At 45.7% G+C, this 22,688-nt stretch overlaps 1 protein-coding gene across 2 annotated transcripts in view; it reads right to left on the reverse strand.

Moving 5' to 3' along the window:
* ODAM (odontogenic, ameloblast associated) overlaps window positions 1–21,796 on the reverse strand; it is a 33,353-nt gene extending 11,557 nt beyond the window's left edge. Inside the window, exons 1-9 of one of the 2 annotated variants that reach the window (XM_069630587.1) lie at window positions 21,661–21,796; window positions 17,887–17,960; window positions 17,752–17,793; window positions 16,666–16,719; window positions 8,629–8,865; window positions 6,047–6,112; window positions 4,385–4,480; window positions 3,029–3,082; window positions 747–824 (exon numbers count right to left, since the gene is read on the reverse strand). In XM_069630587.1, coding sequence (XP_069486688.1) covers window positions 747–824; window positions 3,029–3,082; window positions 4,385–4,480; window positions 6,047–6,112; window positions 8,629–8,865; window positions 16,666–16,719; window positions 17,752–17,793; window positions 17,887–17,940 — 681 coding nt within the window. In that variant the 5' untranslated portion in view covers window positions 17,941–17,960; window positions 21,661–21,796. The remainder of the gene's footprint in view (window positions 1–746; window positions 825–3,028; window positions 3,083–4,384; window positions 4,481–6,046; window positions 6,113–8,628; window positions 8,866–16,665; window positions 16,720–17,751; window positions 17,794–17,886; window positions 17,961–21,660) is intronic. The other variant, XM_069630588.1, reaches the window with a different exon arrangement.
* Window positions 21,797–22,688: the final 892 nt, after the last annotated feature.

A 22,688-nucleotide genomic window follows, 5' to 3' on the forward strand; every position in this document is an offset into this window, starting at 1 on the left:
GCAATTTGCCTCGAAGCCCCTCTTGCATTTACTCAAACGTTACCTCTTTATTCGTTACTCTCAATCATAACTGTCCTGGGGGTTTCTGATTTCCTCATCCTCGCAGTCTAGAACCTTCATTGCCCTTTACTGTAAAGGTTTTAGCATGTAAGAGTAGATATTCAGTGTGCCCACCTGCTAACTCTCAATGCCTCGTAGTTGCGTTACTGATGGTGCATTAACTGGTGCAAAGCATATTCTACTCAACAACATGTAGGCCCTGATCGACAGAAGCCTTTTACACTGTTGCAATCTCATTGGAAAACGCTCTGTGAATCATGGTCATAGACAAAGTGGCTCTCAAATTATGCACCACATAGTACACACATTCTACACCATATGTAACTCTGCCCTTCTTTTAGTTGTTACTCATATCTACTGCAGGCATCTTAGCATGTATTTATTCAGTCTTGCAGTGTGATGTTTGCCCTAGGCAACCCTCCATTGAGTGTCTGGAACCACCACGCGTGTACAACACTGCATTCCTCCCGAAGCAAAGTCAACGCTCAGTAAATGCTCAAAATAGAATGAATACACAAAATGGCGCATCTGACGGGCACTGGTCTGAGTTGCATAGTGCAATACTTCATTTTAGTCCATGTAATGGGCATAAGCACTGCAAACAATGTTCCCTGGAAGGTTTGCCTCCAGTTCTCTTGCCCAGGAATTGGTTCTGTGGTATACATTCATGGCCTTCATTTGCTTACCACGGTCTGGGTCGTGAGTGCACCGGCTGCCGACGGATTACTGGGCATCTGCTGCTGCTGCTGTGCCCCCGGAACCACCTGTACGATGTCGGACAAAATAAAATGGGTCAAAGAGAGCATGGGATTTGTGACATGGCACAGTGGGGTCCCTTCACCCCTCAATTGCATGACGATAAGGCAGGTTATGTTACCATCTTACGACCTACATTAAACTTCTCATGATGTCTGCCTGAACAGCAATGATGTCCTGAAGTCCTAATGTATGTTATGGTGCAGGGGTGTATAAAGCACACACCCATTCGGGTCTTGAGGGCTTGATTGAAAGAGAGATAATCTGTGATTGCTGGGATCCAAGGGGGAGAGCAGTGGCGGGCAACCAGTGGCCCTACATATGTTTGCCTTCAACTCTCTTCCGTACTAGCCAGTATAGTTAATGATCATGGGAGTCATATGCCATGACAACTGGAGGACCATGGGATGCCCGGGGATGGGAGTGTGGCAGCCAGGATAGAAAGGAACAGGCCATCTTTATACTTCTAATGTTAGGGGGCAAGCCACTTCAGGTTCAGTAGACTGAAGGAAAGGGCGCACAAAAGAGAGCGGGGGATAAGCTTATCTCTCAGAAATGATGACCTCAGACTATTTTAGAGGCGATGCACAAGGCGGAGTGCTTTGGCATGTGCCTGCTGCTGGAGAAGAAGCCAGCAGAGTGAGGAGTAGATGAAATGTGCACTGAATGGTGCACTTCAGCCACTAAACTGGCTTCCACATTTTGAAAAATGTGTTGGCGCCTGACCAGGTAAAATGGAAGACCAAAATAAAGACAATTCGTGTCATCAAAGTGGGGCAACAAAGGGCCCGATTCATGGAATATTTGCCCTCCAACGCTCTCAGTTTAGTTCTCAGGAAAGATGCTGCTGAAAAGCCAGGGCTCAAGTTGAGGGTACATGCGAGTGGACGAAGTCCCCCCACTTTTTTCAGGAGGCCCCCATGGTATGCTAATTACTCGTGATGCCACATTCAATTGTTATGTTTAATAAGTTCCAACACTGTTTTTTTTTAGGACTTGACGCTGGAAGTAACAACAGTTTAGAGATGAAGAGTTTGGTAGAATCTCTCTCGTTCTAAGTTGCACTGCTAAGAACTTGCCCTTTTATGTATCTACTGCATGTGATAAAATAGATTGTGGACTGGAGGACCAAAGTACATTATGAAAAAAGTGGAATGCAAACTACCATTTGATTGGACAACTTCCAGTCTTTATCAGTTCTTGAAGACTGGGAATGTCTTCTTCGTGTTACAGGAGCGTTATAAATGCCATATCAGATCATATCATAGTGCAATCACTCCCCGTCAGTTACAGTCAGGGGCAGAGATTTGCAAACTTTGACACTCCTGATATTTGGGACTACCACTCCCATCAGATCTAGACAGAAATGTTACTGGTAAGGACTCCTGGGTGTCATATTCCAAAACATCTGGAGAGGTGCAGGTTATAGACCAATGTTCTAAACATGTATATATATTTGCATGATTCTTGATGAAAATAGGTTACCATCCCCATTAGTAAATGCGTGGGGTGTCACCCTGCATCAGTTTTAGCAGAATAGTGAGACAGAAGGAATGGGTGGAGGAGGCACTCATTTCCTATTTAGCAGCCCATCAATGGGGAGAGCACCCCTTTCACTGTTCCTTTGCACTTTGGAGCCTCCCGGGATCCCTCTGAAAGAAGGCGAGGCAGCGCATAACACTGCCCCAGCTCTGTCTTTCTCCATCGGTGGGCAACACTGAGGCGTTGAGTAGTGCATCCACCACACCTACCAGCCGGTCTCCTCAGATCCGGCTGAAAAATGGACAATGTGGGATAGAAAACTGGCTGTCATGAACCCGGCTCAGCAGCCTTCATAGCATAGGGATAATAATTCAGACTCAACATGACCTGCGATGATATAATTGCCATGCAATGGAATACAGTCCACCCAAATCAGAAAAGTATGGAATGAACTTTCCCTACCCATCCCCGATGGTCTTCATGGGGCCAATGTGGGGTCGTTCCGCTTAGTGGTGGCTCTATATCACTGACTACAATTGATTAAATCCTAAAAGGATCTGAATGGACAGAACGCGTACGAAGGAGGAGGCCGAGACAGTACATCTTCTCCGGAGTGTGTCTGATTTCACTGAAAGGATGGCTGTCTGCATCCTAATACAACACTCTGCATCATGCAATGCACAAGGGTGTCCTGTGTGTATACACGTTTTGTGTTAAAATATCTACTTACAGGTGCTGCTTGCTGGGGAACAAATCCACGCTGCTGATTGATGAAAGGAGTGTTCTGCCGAGAAAATGAAGACATCACATCTTTATGTGGTAGTTAACCATCTGAAGGCACGCACTTGATGAAAATGCAACATGGCTACCACACCAGCCTCCATTACAAGAGCCTTTCTTCCCGATGGTAAGTGTTCCACCACCAGTTCATAGTTAAAATGTACCTGTCCCCGGAACAGGGAAGCTCCAACGGTTCCATGTGATAATATCCCTGCAAGAATGTCGCCTGGCAAAAAAGTCACCAAGAAATGGCCGCTTTTTGCAGGGACATTATAAAACTGAACATGTTGGGGACACCCCTGCAAACCACAAAACCTTTTTTTTTTGTTTAAGGGGAGCGGGGGACACCCCCAGAACCCCTGCTCCCTTTGACCTGATGTATATGGTCACCATATATAATGTCACCACAACCTTTTCCGGGCGTCATTATGTATGGCGACCGTATATATGGGGATAATATTACCGGATACTGCTCCAACCTCTCGCTAAACTATGGAATTATCCATACTCCTTTATATGTTAAATACAAAATTCTCATAGTGAGACAGTCTTCCACCAAAAGTATAACAAGGTCAAAGTGTGGTCATGGGAAGTTCTTTAAGATCACGGCAAAATAGTTCAAAAGTAATTGTTAGCCTACCTCAATAAGTTTTCAGGTCGCCATCAGTGTATGCTTCAAATTACCTGGGCGGGTTGTGAAGTCCTACTTCCAGCTCGTTATTCCCTTGCACAGAACGTGAGCTAATGATCACTTTTCTTGCTATAAAATACTAGGTTTCTTTGAAGGACACCTTTCCCGCTGACTTCAAAAGATCTGCCATTATAACTTGAATTAAAAAAACACCTTGCTCTATCCATCTTCTCCTGCAAACTTGCACCCTATCTCTCTTCTTTAATATCTTTCAGAAATATTGGAAGACGTCCATTCTCGAATCTCATTTTACCTTAACGCTAACTCTACTCCCTCCCGCCCAATCTGGGCTCCGCCCTCTCCACTCCACAGAAACTGCTCCTCTTTGTGTTTCTCACTCACTTCTCTCAGCCCACCACTCTAAATGATCTTCTAGTCTCCTCCTCCTTGACTTATCTGCCGCTTTGGAGACTGTGGCTCACACTACTCTTCTAGCTCTTCATGCTTCGGGTGTCACCTTTGATTCTTCCCTCGCTTTCATCCCGCGTACTTGTGACATTGGTCGTTCTTGGAGGTTTCAGCTCAGGAAGATGAATGAGCATACCACAACAACACGTTGAGCGATGCAAACTCATTGAAGATTAAGGACAATAGCGGATTGTGAATGTTTGGTACCTGGTCAGTGGGCTGCTGCTGTCCTGGTTGTTGAGGTGGTTGCTGTGGAGGCTGCTGTTGTTGTGGGTACATGTAGAGTGGGTAATATTGCATCATCTGTTTGGGGGGAGAGACAATGAAGGGGGTGCAATTTCAAATGTAGGTCAGGTAGAGTGTGGATTGTGCTGTCCAACTTCCTGGTCAACCCCAAAGGTTTCTACTGGGCAAGGACAGTGCATATGTTAATTCACATTTATTTATGATTCTCTGACTCAAAGGTCAGACATTTCTCAGACTCCAGGGTCAGATATTTCGCAAACACAGGGAACCGTTTAGTGAGCAAACAGTTACATTTTAGCAAGCCTACTAGTTGGGCTTTTTACAGGTTGAAAACGTGAGTTGAAAAACAAAACTAAGTTACTGCTAATGAGCAAGGGTCTGAACGCAGCACATAGGAACTCATGTGACTGACCGAAAACAAGAAAAAACATGAGCAAAGCTTACATATTGCATCAGAATTTCATCTACAGATTAGTGAGTTAATATATTTGTATTTTCAGCTGCATGGAACTGAAATGTGAACTGAAGGCAAAGGCCACCTTCTTATTCACCAAGTTATAAGGTGGGTACGTGAATAACTCTGACTTGAATCAGGATATAGCTATTATATTCCCAAAGATATAACTCTCCAAATGGAACTCTGATGTAATACTGGTTCACTCCTATTAAGAGTAAGCCAGAGTAACGCAGAGTTACTTTGAGTATTTTAAGCACTCTGCTACTTTAAGTGAAGGGTAAGACAATGGTTACTCATAGTAACATCTGTGCAAATCGTCTGCAAGGTTTTCAATGTTTGCGAGATGCCTTTCTTTTTAGTCGAGACTGTGAACTAAAATGTGGCTTCACGTGTGAACTTGCCCTGCGCAGTAGATCCCAAAAGGTTTAAGGAAAATGGACACCATGATCTACAGGATCGCGTAAAATCGGTTGTCACTTCAAAAAGCCAGGGAAAGAAAGAGGTTGGAATATATTTGCCGCTGAACCCAGGTACTCTGGATTCTGCATAGGGTTAGAAGGCTTCCTGTGCCTGAAATATTAGTAAAGTGCATGCTGGGACTTGATGTCAGACAGGATTCTCTTACATGTATCTGACTGAAGGCCTATTGAGAGCCCTGTGTATGGAATGTAGAGCGGGGGGCCCTTCAAAAATGCTGCATGATTGTCAAAAACACATTTTTGTTTGCAAATGAAATGTAACCTCCTTTGATACAGGGACATGTGCCATGATCAAAGATGAGCCCATGGATTCGAGAGCAATTTCAATCCCGCGCAACCTCGTGGGGTGAACCGAAAAGCATTTCAATGCAAAGCCATTTTGCATTGTAGGATTTACATCAAAAGGTGGACATAGAGATGATAGGAACAATGGGCAAGAGAGAGGAGGGTTCAGAGAAAACAAAGGAAAGTGAGAGACAGTCAGGAAGAAGATAGTAAGAGAGGTGGTGAAAAGTTTGAATAAACAAAAGCAAGGTGAAAGTGAAAGAGGGTGGAAAGAGATTTGGGGTAATCCACCAAAAGCCTTGGTTAGTATGAAAAGAGTGCACGTAAAGAACAATTACAGAAATCAGAAAGGTGCATTTAGGGAACTCGGAATGCACCTTTTAAATATACATAATACATTACCTGTCCCTGTCCTTGGCCTTGCCCCTGTCCTTGGGGGAATCCATAGGAGACCATGTATGGCATAACCTGGCAAACAAAACCAAACCCACATGAAAAATACAAAGCGACCTTTACCCTTTCCAATCCTCCTAATACATTTTGAGGCTTATCCTCAATCGTGTACGCTAAAATGATTAATTCTCCCTTAAATTAAAGTTATACCAATCAAGTTAAAGAACTAAACAAGCCCTTGGTGTATCGCTCTGGGATCCATTGAGTCACTGTGTTTTGTTGAACAGGCTAGATAATAGTGGGAACAAAATGGACAACTTAACATAGTCTACACATCAACCAAGACCTTTTGTGATCTGCAGGTAAAATAATTCTCCTGCATTACTCATTCAATAAAGTAGGCTATGTATTAAGTCTATTACCATAGAGTCAAGTCAAACAACTCTGACTTGCATTTAGACGTAAACTATTGTCCCACCCTTTTCTAACCAAAGCGGAATAGAATGCTAATAAAAAATGTGCCAGGATTCAGGAGAGCTTAAAAAATATATATATAAAGCTCCTGTGGCCGGAGTAACTAAAGTCACAAGAACAAAAATTGATGAGCAGGACCTAACCAATCTGGATGCACCAGATTATTGGGAATCTAAAATTGGCACTGAGACTATGCAATATGGTTTTGTGGTCAGAGGAAAAGCAAAACAAGCTCCCAAAGAAGGCCATTTGGAGATGGCTACTACAGGCATCTACTTTTCCACAGAAGTAGGAGTAGGAATAAGGATCTGCTGCCTCTGTTAATGCGGCAACCCTAATCCATAGTGGGTGGCACAAGTAATATGCAATCCACCACGCTGCCTGCATTCACTTCAGTGGACTCAGAGATCCATCAAAGCATCAGGAAGCAGAAGAAGGGGACCTCCCAGTGATTACAGGGCTCAAAAGCTAGAAGGCAACAAGCCTTCACCCCAGTATTAATGACTATTTTGGGGACCAGTAATTGGAATGAGGCGATAGCTGGAGCTCGGGGTCTGGTGGAGCTGAAACGGGGCCCTAGATATTCCATAAACCCTCACCCTCGAAGAGGCCTTGCTTTTTCCCTGTGTAGACGTAGATGGACTGAATCAAAGCATTCTGTTGCCCTTAGAAGAATCGTGTCGTCTCTGTTACAAAAATAGGTGTTCTGGTTCAATTTTCCATATCTTTAATATATCTTCCAAGGTCAGAGCATCATTAGAGGCGAGTAAACATTTGGAAAGGAATTTCCAGAGCCACGCAAGATCCCTTTTCCTCCCAGGACAGGGAACGGAGCATTAAAGAGAGTTAAGGAAAACCGAGGGGCCCCAGGATTATAACGTGCTTTCTCCCATCTCAAATTCCAGGTCCTATAAGAGAGATGTGGAAGGATAAAGGGGTTTCCAACTACAGCCACAGAGTAGACAGAGGACTAGCATAAGACGCAAAACAAAAAAAAGAACATGGTGTTTGTCATACCTACACGCAGGCCAACCTCTTATTTACAGCATCTAACACACAAACAAACCCAAACAATCCCAGAGTCCAAAGCGCAATGCAAAGGGGATTGCATGCAATCTGTGTCTGCTGATTTGTGTAAAATACAATAGCTAGAAAAAAAGGCTTTCGCGGCTGCCACTTTAACAGGCTGGAGATTCCCCGAGGTACCAATAAACACAGCATCAAAGCTCCATCACAGAAAAGGAGTCAGTTGTCCTCTTGTGGGCTAAAAAAGCATCCAGAAAAAAAACAGGGCGTGCTCTCACAGCAGAGAGGGTCTCACAATGTGTGAAGACCAGGGTTATGAAATGCTACAACGTGAGGATGACCCAGGCAAGGCAGCTCTCAAGCTTAGAACCATCATCAATTGATATTTAGTTTTTACAATCTCCCTCTTTCCATTTTAGGAAAGCTACGTGCAGAATTCAAGGGTCAGCGGCACAGATCACATGGCCATGATATAGGTCCAGGAAATAAAAGTTATAATTCACACGGATGGGGGTGCCTCGTACCTGTATACAGTGGGGGGAGGGCCTGGAGCTTACAGAGCAGGTTACATTACCCTACAGGCGTTGCATCGAGTAAATGCAACTAATTAAAATGAGGACCCTTTGCAAAACTGTTTAGCTTCATCATGACTCTTGACCCGTTTGTTCTCCAGGTAATTTCTATTACGCTCTTTTTTCTGTAGAGGGGTGTGTGCGTGATTCAAGCCACATGGGGTAACAATGTAAATACATTCACAAAAAAATTAACAAAGGAAACACATTCGCATCCATAGACCAATCGATGTTGGTCGCGCCTTGAAACACTTGTGTATAGGCGCGTTATAAATGCCATATCATATCATATCATGTTTCCTTAACTCATTCCCGATCATGCAGAACTACAGTCTCCTACGCTTGCACCGACACACAGGCGATACCAAAAGATGCACAATTGGAAACAACTTAGATAGAGGAGGCTGTGCGCCCCTAAAAAGATTGCGCATGCACGCAATGTATCACTAGAGAAAGCTACAGACTGTGATACAAAACCCAAGCAATTGCTCTTCTGAGAAGAAATTCATTTGGACTCACTTGGTTGGGCTGCTGGTTCTGCTGAGGTCCCTGCGGATTTGCTGGATCCTGCTGCTGCGCTTGCTGGGTTTGCTGCGCACCTTGACCAGGTTGGGGCAATGGAACTTGCCCAGGGAAAGCAATCTGATTTGGCAGCTGTCCCACAAAAGGTCCCCTTGGTCCAAATGCCACTTGGGCTAGACCAGGTATCTGCGGTTGCTGGAGGATTCCAGGAAACAAGCGACCCACTGCACCGCCCTGCATAAAAAACACAGTGTACAACATTATGTCAATCTATTTGGTGATGTAGGCTATTCTTTTTCTAGTTATTTGCTATTGTCTTCTGTAATGCAGTATCATGACTACAGAATGCATTTACAGATTCATATGTCTCTGTGCACTTTGGCTATTCATTGTTTATAGACTCTCTCACTCACACACACACACACACACACACACAAACACATGCACCCACACATCCTCCACTGCAGGGTAACATGCAATTGACTTTTTGTTTTTTTAACTGAGTTGACGGTCATTTTTGATGGCAGTGCATACATTGCTCGTGGTTTTGAGATAATTAAAAGGCCATGAACAAGGGCTATTGCTACAAACGTCATTTCTAAGGGTCTACCTGGTTTACCATTTGCAGAAGGGCAACAGAGGGCACCCTCTTGGCCATATACAAATCATATCTGGCCCCATCATAAGAATGGTGGGTGACATGAAGTCACGTTGCCTGGTGCAGCATCCATACATATGCCAGACCTGAGTAGAGCATGTTTACTGAACTCTCCTTCCTCCAGCATACAGTGTGTTTCTGGAGCTGTAAATTAAAGGTCCATGTGATACCCAGCTAATGTGAAAGTTGTAATGAGAGCATTTTCACATAGACACCCATCAAAAATATGTGATTTCAATGTAAACATTCTTCTTCTGGGACTTGGCTGTTTGTACAAGTGTTCTTCTTCTTTGCCCCATCTCATATGTACAATATTCTATTATTTCTAATTATTGGGGTATTTGTTGGTCTCGGACCTAGCTTCTGGAAACAAGGGAGTGCGGTACAGGTCATAGGAGGAAGGAACCGGCGAGGGAAGAGGATCACAATGGATCAATGTAAGGGAGCGGGGAGCTAACAACATGGGAGTGGGGGGAGGGCAATTTGGCATCTAGTGATCTACAAGCAACCATAGGAGGAAAGTGGGGGAGCAGATCACCCAGTCGCAAGTTAGGTGGGGAGTGGAGGAGTTGTTGACCCAGGTGTTATGGTGGAGCCATTCACTGAAGAGGAGGGACTTGAGCTGTTTCCTGAAAGGTAAAAACGAGGGGTAGAGTCTGGTGTTGACAGGGAGGAGTTTCCAGAGCCTGGAGGCATTGGCAGAGAAGGCCTGTCTTCTGGTTCTTTCCTTCCTGCACCGGCAGAGTTCAAGTCTGCACATGTCCTGGATTCTGGTGGATCGCAGGCCTCCTGAGTTTCTGATCAATGTATTTTGAGTTGGGCTGTTATGTGTCACACTACATTTGGGATATAAAGGGAACATTTTAAGGGTTATGTTTACATTCCAAGTGCAAGTGTAACGTGCCCTCAAATCTACTGCCAGCCCTATTTTCCCCTATAGCAGGAGACCCTGACCAGGAGGCAAGATGCCCACCAGTACGTGTAGCTCTCAGTCGCCCAAGGGTGCACGTCTGATCTGTTTGTTACAATTAACTTTAGAATGCATGCCACTATACCTTGCGTCTGAATTCTGACTTGTATTTATTGTTTTAAACACAAACATACATTTAAGAATAAATAAGGTATTTGAACAGCTGCCTGGAGCCAAACCCGTGCAAGGAATAAAATACCCAAACTGCATATGCGATCCTCAACATTAATATTGTGGAGGCCCTACTATAATTATGTGCAGTTGGGGTAACTTAAGTGTTGGAGATACAATATCGGCACCACCAACAGAGGGGCACCATTTGGTGCTATTTTGCCCTTGAGTACTATAAATCTAGAACCAAAATGGCACAAGAATGTCATTTCACCTTTCGTGGCAAACACTTCTTGCACCAGCCAAGGGTGCATTCTGAAACAATGATGTAGAGTGAGACAGTCGACTATATGCGCACAGAGTGAAAGGGTTAAGAGGGAGAGAGGAGGGGAAGGAAAGGATGGATCTGGCCCTTCAAGGCTCGGGAACATTAAGGAACAGCTAAGGTCCATAGAGGGGCGATGACACAAATTCCAATGCAACTAAATAAGAGCAAAACCAAACGAGGCCCAACATAGTGCACAGCAGCATTTGCAGAGGAGAACCAGAAAGCAGAGACAGGGCAATTGCGAATAAGTGCTTGGAGTGGCCACCAGCGCTGCAGGCCCAGTGACAGAACGGACCATTCGTGTTCAGCCTCCGAGTGTAGGACCACCAGGCCGCTCGGCCAGATGGGAACTGAAAGAGAAGGGGCTTCAGCCATTTTCTGATCATTTCATGACTAGCTCTTCCTGTATGTACCAAGCACAGCGAGCTGACGCATGCGTGCATCTACAATATGATACGAAAGGCCAAGGCAGGAACCGTAGCAATGAAAGAAGCGCTTACAAAGAAAAGTGACGCTCGAGTGCCATCAGAACTATTATATCTGCTCCCTACATGTATGTCATTGGAACTGCATCTATTGGCAAGACGTCTCTATGCTAGCACATATACCTGGATCACTGTCCCAGTCTCGCCTTGTGATGACTGAGCCGTGACCCTCTCATGGTGTCTTATGCTAAGAGAATTCGGCGAATGCCTTATGGCCACGATACATGTTCTGCTAGGTATGTCATTGTTTAAAATGACACCTCTTTTGTGCCCTCTGTAGTTGAAGGTCAAAGGTAATGTTCTCGAGGTCCTCTGAGGCAGAATTCCAGATTCGGGGGCCGGTGAAGAGGAAGCTCGGCCCCCAGTTCTGATGGGACGGCTACGTCGGGTAACCACTTCCATTCAGGACATTTCAACTTGGTAACGCAGATTGCTCAGCTCTTTTTTGGTAGATGATGGAAACTGGGTGGGGTTGGTGGCTAATCATGTGCAGCTGCTGGAACAGAGCCTTTTTTTGTGTCAAGAGTCCTGGGGTTGAGGGGGGCTGGGGCTGTGGTGCTGAACCCCTTTTAGTTGTTATTTACTTTCAATCTGGTGCAAGTGATTGCATAACAAGGGATTCCAAATCAACAAATATTGCGAGTGCACAAAACATGGGGGGAACATCCAGGACCTGAAGGATGCTCCACAGCAAATATGATGCCCTCTGCTCTAAGCGGCCTCTCTCTCTAGTGAGAGCCGGAGATGCTCATCACCAGCTGTTCCGCTGCATGTAGCTCAGCTCATTCAATCTAGTGTTCTCTGTTGCAGGGCTCGAGTGGCCTGCCTTTCCAGTGAGACTCAGAAATGCTGGGGGCCAGGCTATTTGCTACATACAATTCGATGCACTGTTACTTATTGCACAGCTCTGAATGGCCTGTCTTCCCAGTGAGGCCAGGCTATTTGCTACATAAAATGCTATGCACTGTTACTTATTGTACAGCTCTAAATGGCCTGTCTTCCCAGTGAGGCCAGGCTATTTGCTACATAAAATGCTATGCACTGTTATTTATTGCACAGCTCTAAATGGCCTGTCTTCCCAGTGAGGCCAGGCTATTTGCTACATAAAATGCTATGCACTGTTACTTATTGCACAGCTCTAAGTGGCCTGTCTTCCCAGTGAGGCCAGGCTATTTGCTACATATAATTCGATGCACTGTTACTTATTGCAAAGCTCTAAATGGCCTGTCTTCCAAGTGAGGCCAGGCTATTTGCTACATAAAATGCTATGCGCTGTTACTTATTGCACAGCTCTGAATGGCCTGTCTTCCCAGTGAGGCCAGGCTATTTGCTACATAAAATGCTATGCGCTGTTACTTATTGCACAGCTCTGAATGGCCTGTCTTCCCAGTGAGGCCAGGCTATTTGCTACATATAATTCGATACACTGTTACTTATTGCACAGCTCTAAATGGCCTGTCTTCCCAGTGAGGCCAGGCTATTTGCTACATAAAATGCTATGCACTGTTACTTATTGAACAGCTCTTAGTGCCCTGTCTTCCCAGTGAGGCCAAGCTATTTGCTACATAAAATGCTATGCACTGTTACTTATTGCACAGCTCTAAATGGCCCGTCTTCCCAGTGAGGCCAGGCTATTTGCTACATAAAATGCTATGCACTGTTACTTATTGCACAGCTCTAAATGGCCCGTCTTCCCAGTGAGGCCAGGCTATTTGCTACATAAAATGCTATGCAATGTTACTTATTGCACAGCTCTAAGTGGCCCGTCTTCCCAGTGAGGCCAGGCTATTTGCTACATAAAATGCTATGCACTGTTACTTATTGAACAGCTCTAAATGGCCTGTCTTCCCAGTGAGGCCAGGCTATTTGCTACATAAAATGCTATGCACTGTTACTTATTGCACAGCTCTAAGTGGCCTGTCTTCCCAGTGAGGCCAGGCTATTTGCTACATATAATTCGATGCACTGTTACTTATTGCACAGCTCTAAATGGCCTGTCTTCCCAGTGAGGCCAGGCTATTTGCTACATAAAATGCTATGCACTGTTACTTATTGCACAGCTCTAAATGGCCTGTCTTCCCAGTGAGGCCAGGCTATTTGCTACATAAAATGCTATGCACTGTTACTTATTGCACAGTTCTAATTGGCCTGTCTTCCCAGTGAGGCCAGGCTATTTGCTACATATAATTCAATGCACTGTTACTTATTGCACAGCTCTAAATGGCCTGTCTTCCCAGTGAGGCCAGGCTATTTGCTACATAAAATGCTATGCACTGCTACTTATTGCACAGCTCTAAATGGCCTGTCTTCCCAGTGAGGCCAGGCTATTTGCTACATAAAATGCTATGCACTGCTACTTATTGCACAGCTCTAAATGGCCTGTCTTCCCAGTGAGGCCAGGCTATTTGCTACATCAAATGCTATGCACTGTTACTTACTGCACAGCTCTAAGTGGCCTGTCTTCCCAGTGAGGCCAGGCTATTTGCTACATAAAATGATATGCACTGTTACATATTGCACAGCTCTAAGTGGCCTGTCTTCCCAGTGAGGCCAGGCTATTTGCTACATATAATTCGATGCACTGTTACTTATTGCACAGCTCCAAAATGGCCTGTCTTCCCAGTGAGGCCAGGCTATTTGCTACATAAAATGCTATGCACTGTTACTTATTGCACAGCTCTAAATGGCCTGTCTTCCCAGTGAGGCCAGGCTATTTGCTACATAACATGCTATGCACTGTTACTTATTGCACAGCTCTGAATGGCCTGTCTTCCCAGTGAGGCCAGGCTATTTGCTACATATAATTCGATGCACTGTTACTTATTGCACAGCTCTAAATGGCCTGTCTTCCCAGTGAGGCCAGGCTATTTGCTACATAAAATGCTATGCACTGTTACTTATTGCACAGCTCTAAGTGCCCTGTCTTCCCAGTGAGGCCAGGCTATTTGCTACATAAAATGCTATGCACTGCTACTTATTGCACATCTCTAAATGGCCTGTCTTCCCAGTGAGGCCAGGCTATTTGCTACATAAAATGCTATGCACTGCTACTTATTGCACAGCTCTAAATGGCCTGTCTTCCCAGTGAGGCCAGGCTATTTGCTACATAAAATGCTATGCACTGTTACTTATTGCACAGCTCTGAATGGCCTGTCTTCCCAGTGAGGCCAGGCTATTTGCTACATAAAATGCTATGCACTGTTACTTATTGCACAGCTCTGAATGGCCTGTCTTCCCAGTGAGGCCAGGCTATTTGCTACATATAATTCGATGCACTGTTACTTATTGCACAGCTCTAAATTGCCTGTCTTCCCAGTAAGGCCAGGCTATTTGCTACATAAAATGCTATGCACTGTTACTTATTGCACAGCTCTAAATGGCCTGTCTTCCCAGTGAGGCCAGGCTATTTGCTACATAAAATGCTATGCACTGTTACTTATTGCACAGCTCTAAATGGCCTGTCTTCCCAGTGAGGCCAGGCTATTTGCTTCATAAAATGCTATGCACTGTTACTTATTGCACAGCTCTAAATGGCCTGTCTTCCCAGTGAGGCCAGGCTATTTGCTACATAAAATGCTGTGCACTGTTACTTATTGCACAGCTCTGAATGGCCTGTCTTTCCAGTGAGGCCAGGCTATTTGCTACATATAATTCGGTGCACTGTTACTTATTGCAAAGCTCTAAATGGCCTGTCTTCCCAGTGAGGCCAGGCTATTTGCTACATAAAATGCTATGCACTGTTACTTATTGCACAGCTGTAAGTGCCCTGTCTTCCCAGTGAGGCCAGGCTATTTGCTACATAAAATACTATGCACTGTTACTTATTGCACAGCTCTAAATGGCCTGTCTTCCCAGTGAGGCCAGGCTATTTGCTACATAAAATGCTATGCACTGTTACTTATTGCACAGCTCTAAATGGCCTGTCTTCCCAGTGAGGCCAGGCTATTTTCTAAATAAAATGCTATGCACTGTTACTTATTGCACAGCTCTGAATGGCCTGTCTTCCCAGTGAGGCCAGGCTATTTGCTACATATAATTCGATGCACTGTTACTTATTGCACAGCTCTAAGTGCCCTGTCTTCCCAGTGAGGCCAGGCTATTTGCTACATAAAATGCTATGCACTGTTACTTATTGCACAGCTCTAAATGGCCTGTCTTCCCAGTGAGGCCAGGCTATTTGCTACATAAAATGCTATGCACTGTTACTTATTGCACAACTCTGAATGGCCTGTCTTCCCAGTGAGGCCAGGCTATTTGCTACATAAAATGTTATGCACTGTTACTTATTGCACAGCTCTGAATGGCCTGTCTTCCCAGTGAGGCCAGGCTATTTGCTACATAAAATGCTATGCACTGTTACTTATTGCAAAGCTCTAAGTGCCCTGTCTTCCCAGTGAGGCCAGGCTATTTGCTACATAAAATTCGATGCACTGTTACTTATTGCACAGCTCTAAGTGCCCTGTCTTCCCAGTGAGGCCAGGCTATTTGCTACATAAGATTCGATGCACTGTTACTTATTGCACAGCTCTGAATGGCCTGTCTTCCCAGTGAGGCCAGGCTATTTGCTACATAATGCTATGCACTGTTACTTATTGCACAGCTCTAAGTGCCCTGTCTTCCCAGTGAGGCCAGGCTATTTGCTACATAAAATTCGATGCACTGTTACTTATTGCACAGCTCTAAGTGGCCTGTCTTCCCAGTGAGGTTTAGAGATGCTAAGAACCAGCTTTTCTGTTACATATAATTCAATATATTGTTTAACTATTAGCACAGTTCGAAGTGACCCATCTGTTCGAAGTGGCCGGTCTTTCCAGTGAGACCCAGAGATGCTCAGCGCCATCTTTTCTGGTGCATGCAATTCAATGTATTGTTTGTTACCCATTGAGCAGGTTCCTGCATCTCAGAACCTGGCATCCTAAAATTCCAAAGATCCAGTATACGAAGTGTGGGGACGCCTTGGCTTCCTGTTACTCCCGAACAGCGAAGCCAAGCCACGACATAAGAACCAGTGACACACTGGCAAACACTGTCCACTGAAATACCTTAGAGGTAATGTGTGTTACCCATTCATTCTGGATACCTGAGAAATCCGCCTGGACTTTAGTATTCAGTCGGTGGGCCAGCCAAGCTCTGCTTCGCACTTGCATAAGAACAGGGGTGGACTAGGAACCAAAAGAGACCCTGGAAAAAATGTTCAAAGTGGCCCCATATTACACATTTTCAGCAAGCCCAACCCCTTTTCCTATGGGGAAATTTAGAAATACCACACAACAGAGGCCCAGGGTGCAGAGGCCTTCCGGGAAATTGCCAGAGTTCCCCACAGGCCAGTCCACCCCTGCATAAGAATGACCTTCTACAGTGCGTTATCTCACAGAGGTAGTAAGTACTGTGCTCCACAATGACAGACAAATAACCGAGTACATTCAGAGTGCTAATAGTCTTGCCGGGTGCATAATGAGAGGGAGTGCTTGCCAGTACTCACCTGGAGCTGCGGGGGAAGCAGGCCAGCATTGCTAAGTCCCAGTGCCAGGAGCAGCTGAGGGCAGAACACAACAGGGCATTAGAGATGGCAAAACAAGGCAACATTTCGCACCCGTCTGTATTATGCACAATTTACTTCATGCAGTCGTTGCTGTGCTGTTTGCTTACATTTTGACATGAGAGCAACTAACCTAATAGTTTAACACTGAGTTCAAAGTTTGTACTACAACACCCCCCACCCTACATTCTGCCGCACCGCCTCCCCGATGGAATGGGTGCAGGGGAGCATACTGAAAGAAGAGGGACTGGAAAGAAAATAGGAGAACAATTGAGAATTGCATACCACATCCAGAAATGGAAAGTGTGCAACATGGTAGGGGGTTACTTAGTGAATAATGGCTAAAACGGTGATAGAATTTGCAGGAAAGGACAGGATCATCCTGGACACCAAGTCATCATTCAGCGTCTGCGGCCGGTGTACCTTCCTGCTCGTGCCTGCAGAGGGCGCTGTCTTTCCTGTGGTTTTCAGACCGTGTACACTACAGTCGAACTCCTAAAATAACTGCCGTTCTTTATTGAAAACTATATGACTGCCTCTTTCTATGACCTCTCCAATCTACTTCCTGTCCAGGGGCATTAAAGTCGTCTGAATAGCTACATATACCCCCAAACAAAAGCACTCATACACACAATCCTGAAATAAAGCAATGATATAATTGCTTTCTCTAGCTGGCCTGGGTGTCAATCGAATCAGGCTGACGGTGACAGATCAGCTGATCATATTAGCAGCTACAAGGCCCCCATATTACCTTGGGCTGGCCTTTGCGCACAGCTGACCGGAAGTTGTTACATCAGACAGCAGCTGATTGTTGTGGGCCTCACACTAAGGAATCTAACCGAATCTTCCTTTGTGCATTGTCGATCTGACAATAGCCCCACACCCAACGGCCACCGTGCTGTGACATTTTCACAATAGACACTCGTGTCATTTCACCATAATGGTGGCTTTAGCCAGCCCCTCTACATGTCTTGCAGACACTCAAAACTACATCCAACGTTTCCCACAGGAAGTGCTAGCTTTACGTACCTCATTGCTGGCACTTGCAGAAAAAATGCGACGAGGGATGAGCTGAAATGCAATATGAAAGGCATGTCAAGCACACATGCTGCAAAAACGCTCAAGGTTAAAGTAGGCAGCGGTCGGGTACTGACTTCTACCTACCGGAAGTGAGCACGCGGTGCCAATGAGGCAGAAGAGCAGAGCCACAGCCTTCATTTCCAAAAGAGGGAATTGTCCTAAAAAAAAGATATCAGAACAATGTTAAACATCAGTTCTGATCCAGTTAGCATTAAAGCTTCGGCATTTCATTTTGGCTGCAATTCTAAATTAATTTGTACACAAGCTGCACTGAGCCTCCACCCTGGAGTAATAACTGGTTTCTCGGCGTCCCCAGGTGGCACTGATTGTGGGGTTGGTGCCCGAAACAACCAAATGATCTCGTCTAGCGTTTCATGACCCAGGCACCACTCCCTTCACAGACGTCGGTCCTTTAATTGTTCAACTTCCCCCTCCCTTGCATGTGGTAGGGACGAGGTGAGCTATGACAGTGAGTATCTGAAAGATCAAAGCCCCTTGGACATCTGATTGTTGGCTAGGTACCCACTAGCCCTGTGTGGGCGATGTACATGGCTTTAAGTGGGCCAGGGCTAGCCCTGGCTGTCTCTAACCAGCGTAGAGCAGCCGACCCTCTGAAGCATGGTTAAAGGGCTGCCTGTGGGGGTCAGCACTTCTGATTAGAAAAAAAGCAGTGGCAGGAGCACCAAAAAGTATGATAGAATTGTGCACACCTGTCTTTTTGTTTGTTAATAAGATGCACCAATCCTGGAGGCAGTTCTTTAAACATGCAGCTGTGCTGAGTTAAAGGGCTACCTGAATGGAGTGTGCCTTTCATTAAAAAACAAAACTAAAGGAGAGGCGGGGCACACTGCTATCATTCCTTTTGGTATGCCGACTTTTCTTTTGTTTGTTAATCACCGGCTCGGCCCTGAAGGCAGACTATTCCATACCATAAGGAATGACAGTAGTGCGCCCGCCCCTTCCGCTTAGCTTCCACTGTCTGTGAGCCAAGCAATTTCCACCACCCCACATCAATCGCCAGCAAACACACGCCCGCACTTAGGCCACGCATCCTTACTGGTGTCCCCCCTCGATTCTTCCTCCGACTTAAAGGATCAGGCAACGAAATATAAATGGAGGCACTCATTCTTTAGGAGAGTATGGAATAATTGTCGCTGCAGGGCTGAAACTGGTCTGAAATGCCCATTGGCTACTTTGCACTTGCCCATGCTCCTAGCCTGTGAAGGGCCGGTCACAGTCAGGGGAATGGCGCTATAAGGCGAGTGCATCCCTGAGCCTAGGCCTCGTTGTGGGGATTTGCTCCCTGAGCCTAGGCCTCGTTGTGGGGATTTGCTCAATGTTGCCGTGGCAACACTCCTTAGTAATAATTTGGCATTACCCATGGTGTGTGGTGCTCATTTATCGACCTCGGAAGGATGAAAGGCTGAGTTTGGCCCTGCCGGGATTCGAACCTGCGTTAGCAAGCTCTGCACTGATGTCAAAGCGAGCGCTCTACTCGCTGTGCCACTTGACACCCACAAACCTGGGGTCGAAGTATACAAAAAAAAGTTGTGGAACTATGTTCCCACCCTGCCCTCCTTTGTGTTTTACATCTGCACTACAAAGACCAAAAGAAACACGGTTAAAGAGAATAAACGACCATCAGTACTTTCAGTCATGGTCCCCCACAGCATAGAGCTTCATACATGCTTGCCTTTATAATCACCGCCCATTGAGGAGCATGCCAATGACCGGTGCCAGCTCCCATCTACCCATTACCTGCACATACAGCTGTGACTGCAACAATTTACCGTTAATGGGTTGCTTAAATGCAGCAGACAATTGCGGATCACCGCGGAATCAGTGTTACGAGGGTGCCCAGGAAAGTGCTTTATATCCCAGTCAAGCTTCGGAAACAAACAACAGCAAGCCAGCTGCTGCATTAGCCCAGCAGGATGTGACGTTACAGCGGATCAATGCAAGCAATATTCAGGCCCCAGTATGGTGGTACAGAAAAAGCATGCCCTTGACTCGCTGACCCAAAACGCTAAGGACATGATGGCTGATTTGATCAAAGAGTAGAGAAACGTCATAACCTTCACTTCCCACCCACGTCGACCTCTGTTACAAACAAAAAGTATCAGTTTGGCTCAAACTGCATAAACAAGGATATCAACAATACTCTGTGCTGCCACTCCGCATTTGCCACTCATCCTGTTGTAAGGTGCACTGATGCAGGTGTTTTATTATTACTAGGCACACCCAGTGATGGGCGAGTACTTCAAATAATCAGGAGTTCGACAGCAGGCCCCACTGGCCCCTACAGATGAATCAGAACACAAGGTATGATCCACACGGGGCCAAATTCCGGGACAGTCCAGAAAAACCTGGGACGTCTGGTCCCCCTAATGTGCTCCATTTCCTGCTATAATAAACTACCAACGTGAAGACTGTTCCCGAAACCCACTCTGTGAAGACAAGCTATGTTTAAACATAGAAAGCACCGAGAGTATAGTATAGATAATACAGTATGTCTACTGTGAGGAGAGCTCAGGGGCTCAGCTCTTGGAAATAAGCAAATAGAGCAACACAGGTTCAAATCCCGGTCCCGCAGTATTGGGCAGCTTGCACCAGATGCATGAGTTGATATGTGTGTGTTCCTGGATCTGTGGGAGGCCTTTGCCATCCTGAGCAAACATAATCTACTCTTCAGATATGTGCCGCTGTCAACACCCTCTGATAAACCTCAGTCTTTCCCTATGGATACATGCACAGGTATTTGGGGGACAGCCCTTGATTGCATCCACTGTAAAGGATTTCAGGGGACTATATTCCTCTTGGGCCAAGACCCTCTTCTGAACCCAGGGCTATTCAACATAGCAAGTCACTCACCCCTGCAACACCTCTAACACACACCAGGCCTCCTTGTGAGGCTGGAGACAGGCGGTGCACTGGACACAACTGTGTTACGCAGTTGCCTCAGGGCTCTGTGCGCTATATAAATAAATACAATACAATTATGGATGTGTAATCCCGTAAACTGTTTAACAGCCGGCGCATGCATGGTGGTATTACATCTAAAACAGGTGGTATTACCATCTGAGGTATTCCGGCCAGCAATAATGCCTCCATTGCCCTATCAAGTCCAATGTGACGTCATAGAGGGGAATCACAGAAACCCGCAAGCATGTAGGGAGGTCACTGTTCCTAGTCTTACGGTTGGAGGAATTAGCACCACAAATACCAGCACACACGTGAGGAGCCCCATCGTTTGGCTTTCTCATGTGCAGGTGAGGCGGCTTCACTTCCCAGGTTAGCCAAGCCCTGCAGTGGCCACGCATGCAAACCGGGACACACGATGTTAAGTAGCAACGAAGGGCCTGCTCCATGGAATGTTTAGCGCGCTGTGCAAAGTGACTTTGCACTGCCAACAATAACCCTGAATCACAGAGATGTGCAAAGTGTGTTTTTGCAGTGCAAAGCCACTTTGCACAGCCAAAGCACTCTTTGCACCGTGCTAAATGCGCCCAAATCACGGTGCAGATGGTACTTTTGCACCGTTCTGTGAATCAGGGTGTTTGTTAGCAGTGCAAAGTTATTTTGCACCGCGCTACAAATTCCATGAATCAGGCCCTAACGTGAATAGTGAGACATTAGGCTCTCCTGTTGACGGAAGATGCCAGAAAGTAAAGCATTGCTGCACAAAGTTTAAACCCACTATCCCCTTAGAGTGGCTGAAATGCCTTGTTTTCATCCAATTTCAAGAAATTAGCGAACAGAATACAGTTGTATATCAGCCGCAGACTTTATGCGAGAGAAACAGTGCTCGCTAGCGGTATAGCCGAGGCAGAGTTGAAACCGAGACTTGGGCGCTCATACCTTGTGATCTCGCAATCTCCAGAGCCGTAGCACGCGCTGAAACGAGCCTTGTCAGTCGCCGGCTCCTTCTAGCAGTCTAGCGTCTTGCCCTGCGCTTTAAACCCTATCCCAAAGAGCCGGGAGCCAATCATCGCCCAGCGCCATGTGACTCACGAAGTGTTAAATAATTATTAAGATAACGACCCCTTCCATAATCGCCGTGGTCTTAAGTGGATCCCCAGGCATCAGCATTATCGCTAAACCATGGTGTCGACAATGCCGAGGTAATGTGCACTTGCGCGTGTTCTGGAATGACTGTACCTGCCAGGGAGAAAATCGTTTTTCGGTTGCAGACTTTGAATCCCTTCGAGCTGGCCTTTCTGTAATTCATTGTTTTAGCATTGCATCGCTGAAGCATTGCGCAGCATTTCAAAAATATCAACAGGTTTATAATATAAGTCTGCAAAGTCCAACGGAGTTAAGGGGTGACAGTTCATGTCTTGAAGGCAAAGAAAGAGGTTTGACAAAATGGTGGCTCCTGTTGCCGTCAAACATATTTTGAACGGACGCTAAACGTAGCACCCAAGATTAGCTGTTCAAATGTCTTGTCCTGATGACATCTGAACGGATTGGCCTCCAGGGCTGAACTCTGGTGGAACTTTAGTATTAAAATATCATGGTGTCTGTGAGGAATTCGACCATCTGCACGGGGAGTGTGCGCTCATCTGCACGGTGCGTGTGCGCTCGCCTGGGCTTTTTTGAATTCTAAATAAAATTGAACAGCAGTAGATCAACCTCTGGGAAATGTGTGGGGCTAATACTGTTAGGGAGTGAAACCTTACTGTCCTTTTTATCGAGGCTACACATCATACCATGGTGGGAGATGCAGAGTCACTCTTACACCAAATGATAAGGGCGACTCAGGAAGTTGGCAAAGTGTCTCGAAAGACTGTTTTAATTTTAATTGTTTAAAACAGGGAGTTACAACGGACATCAACACATGTCACACAGCATAGTCTCTCTCATATTCCACTCAACTCAACATATTT

The sequence above is a fragment of the Ambystoma mexicanum genome, chromosome 6q (assembly GCF_040938575.1).
Source record: "Ambystoma mexicanum isolate Mex_15411 chromosome 6q, UKY_AmexF1_1, whole genome shotgun sequence".
NCBI classification, from domain to species: Eukaryota; Metazoa; Chordata; class Amphibia; order Caudata; family Ambystomatidae; genus Ambystoma; species Ambystoma mexicanum.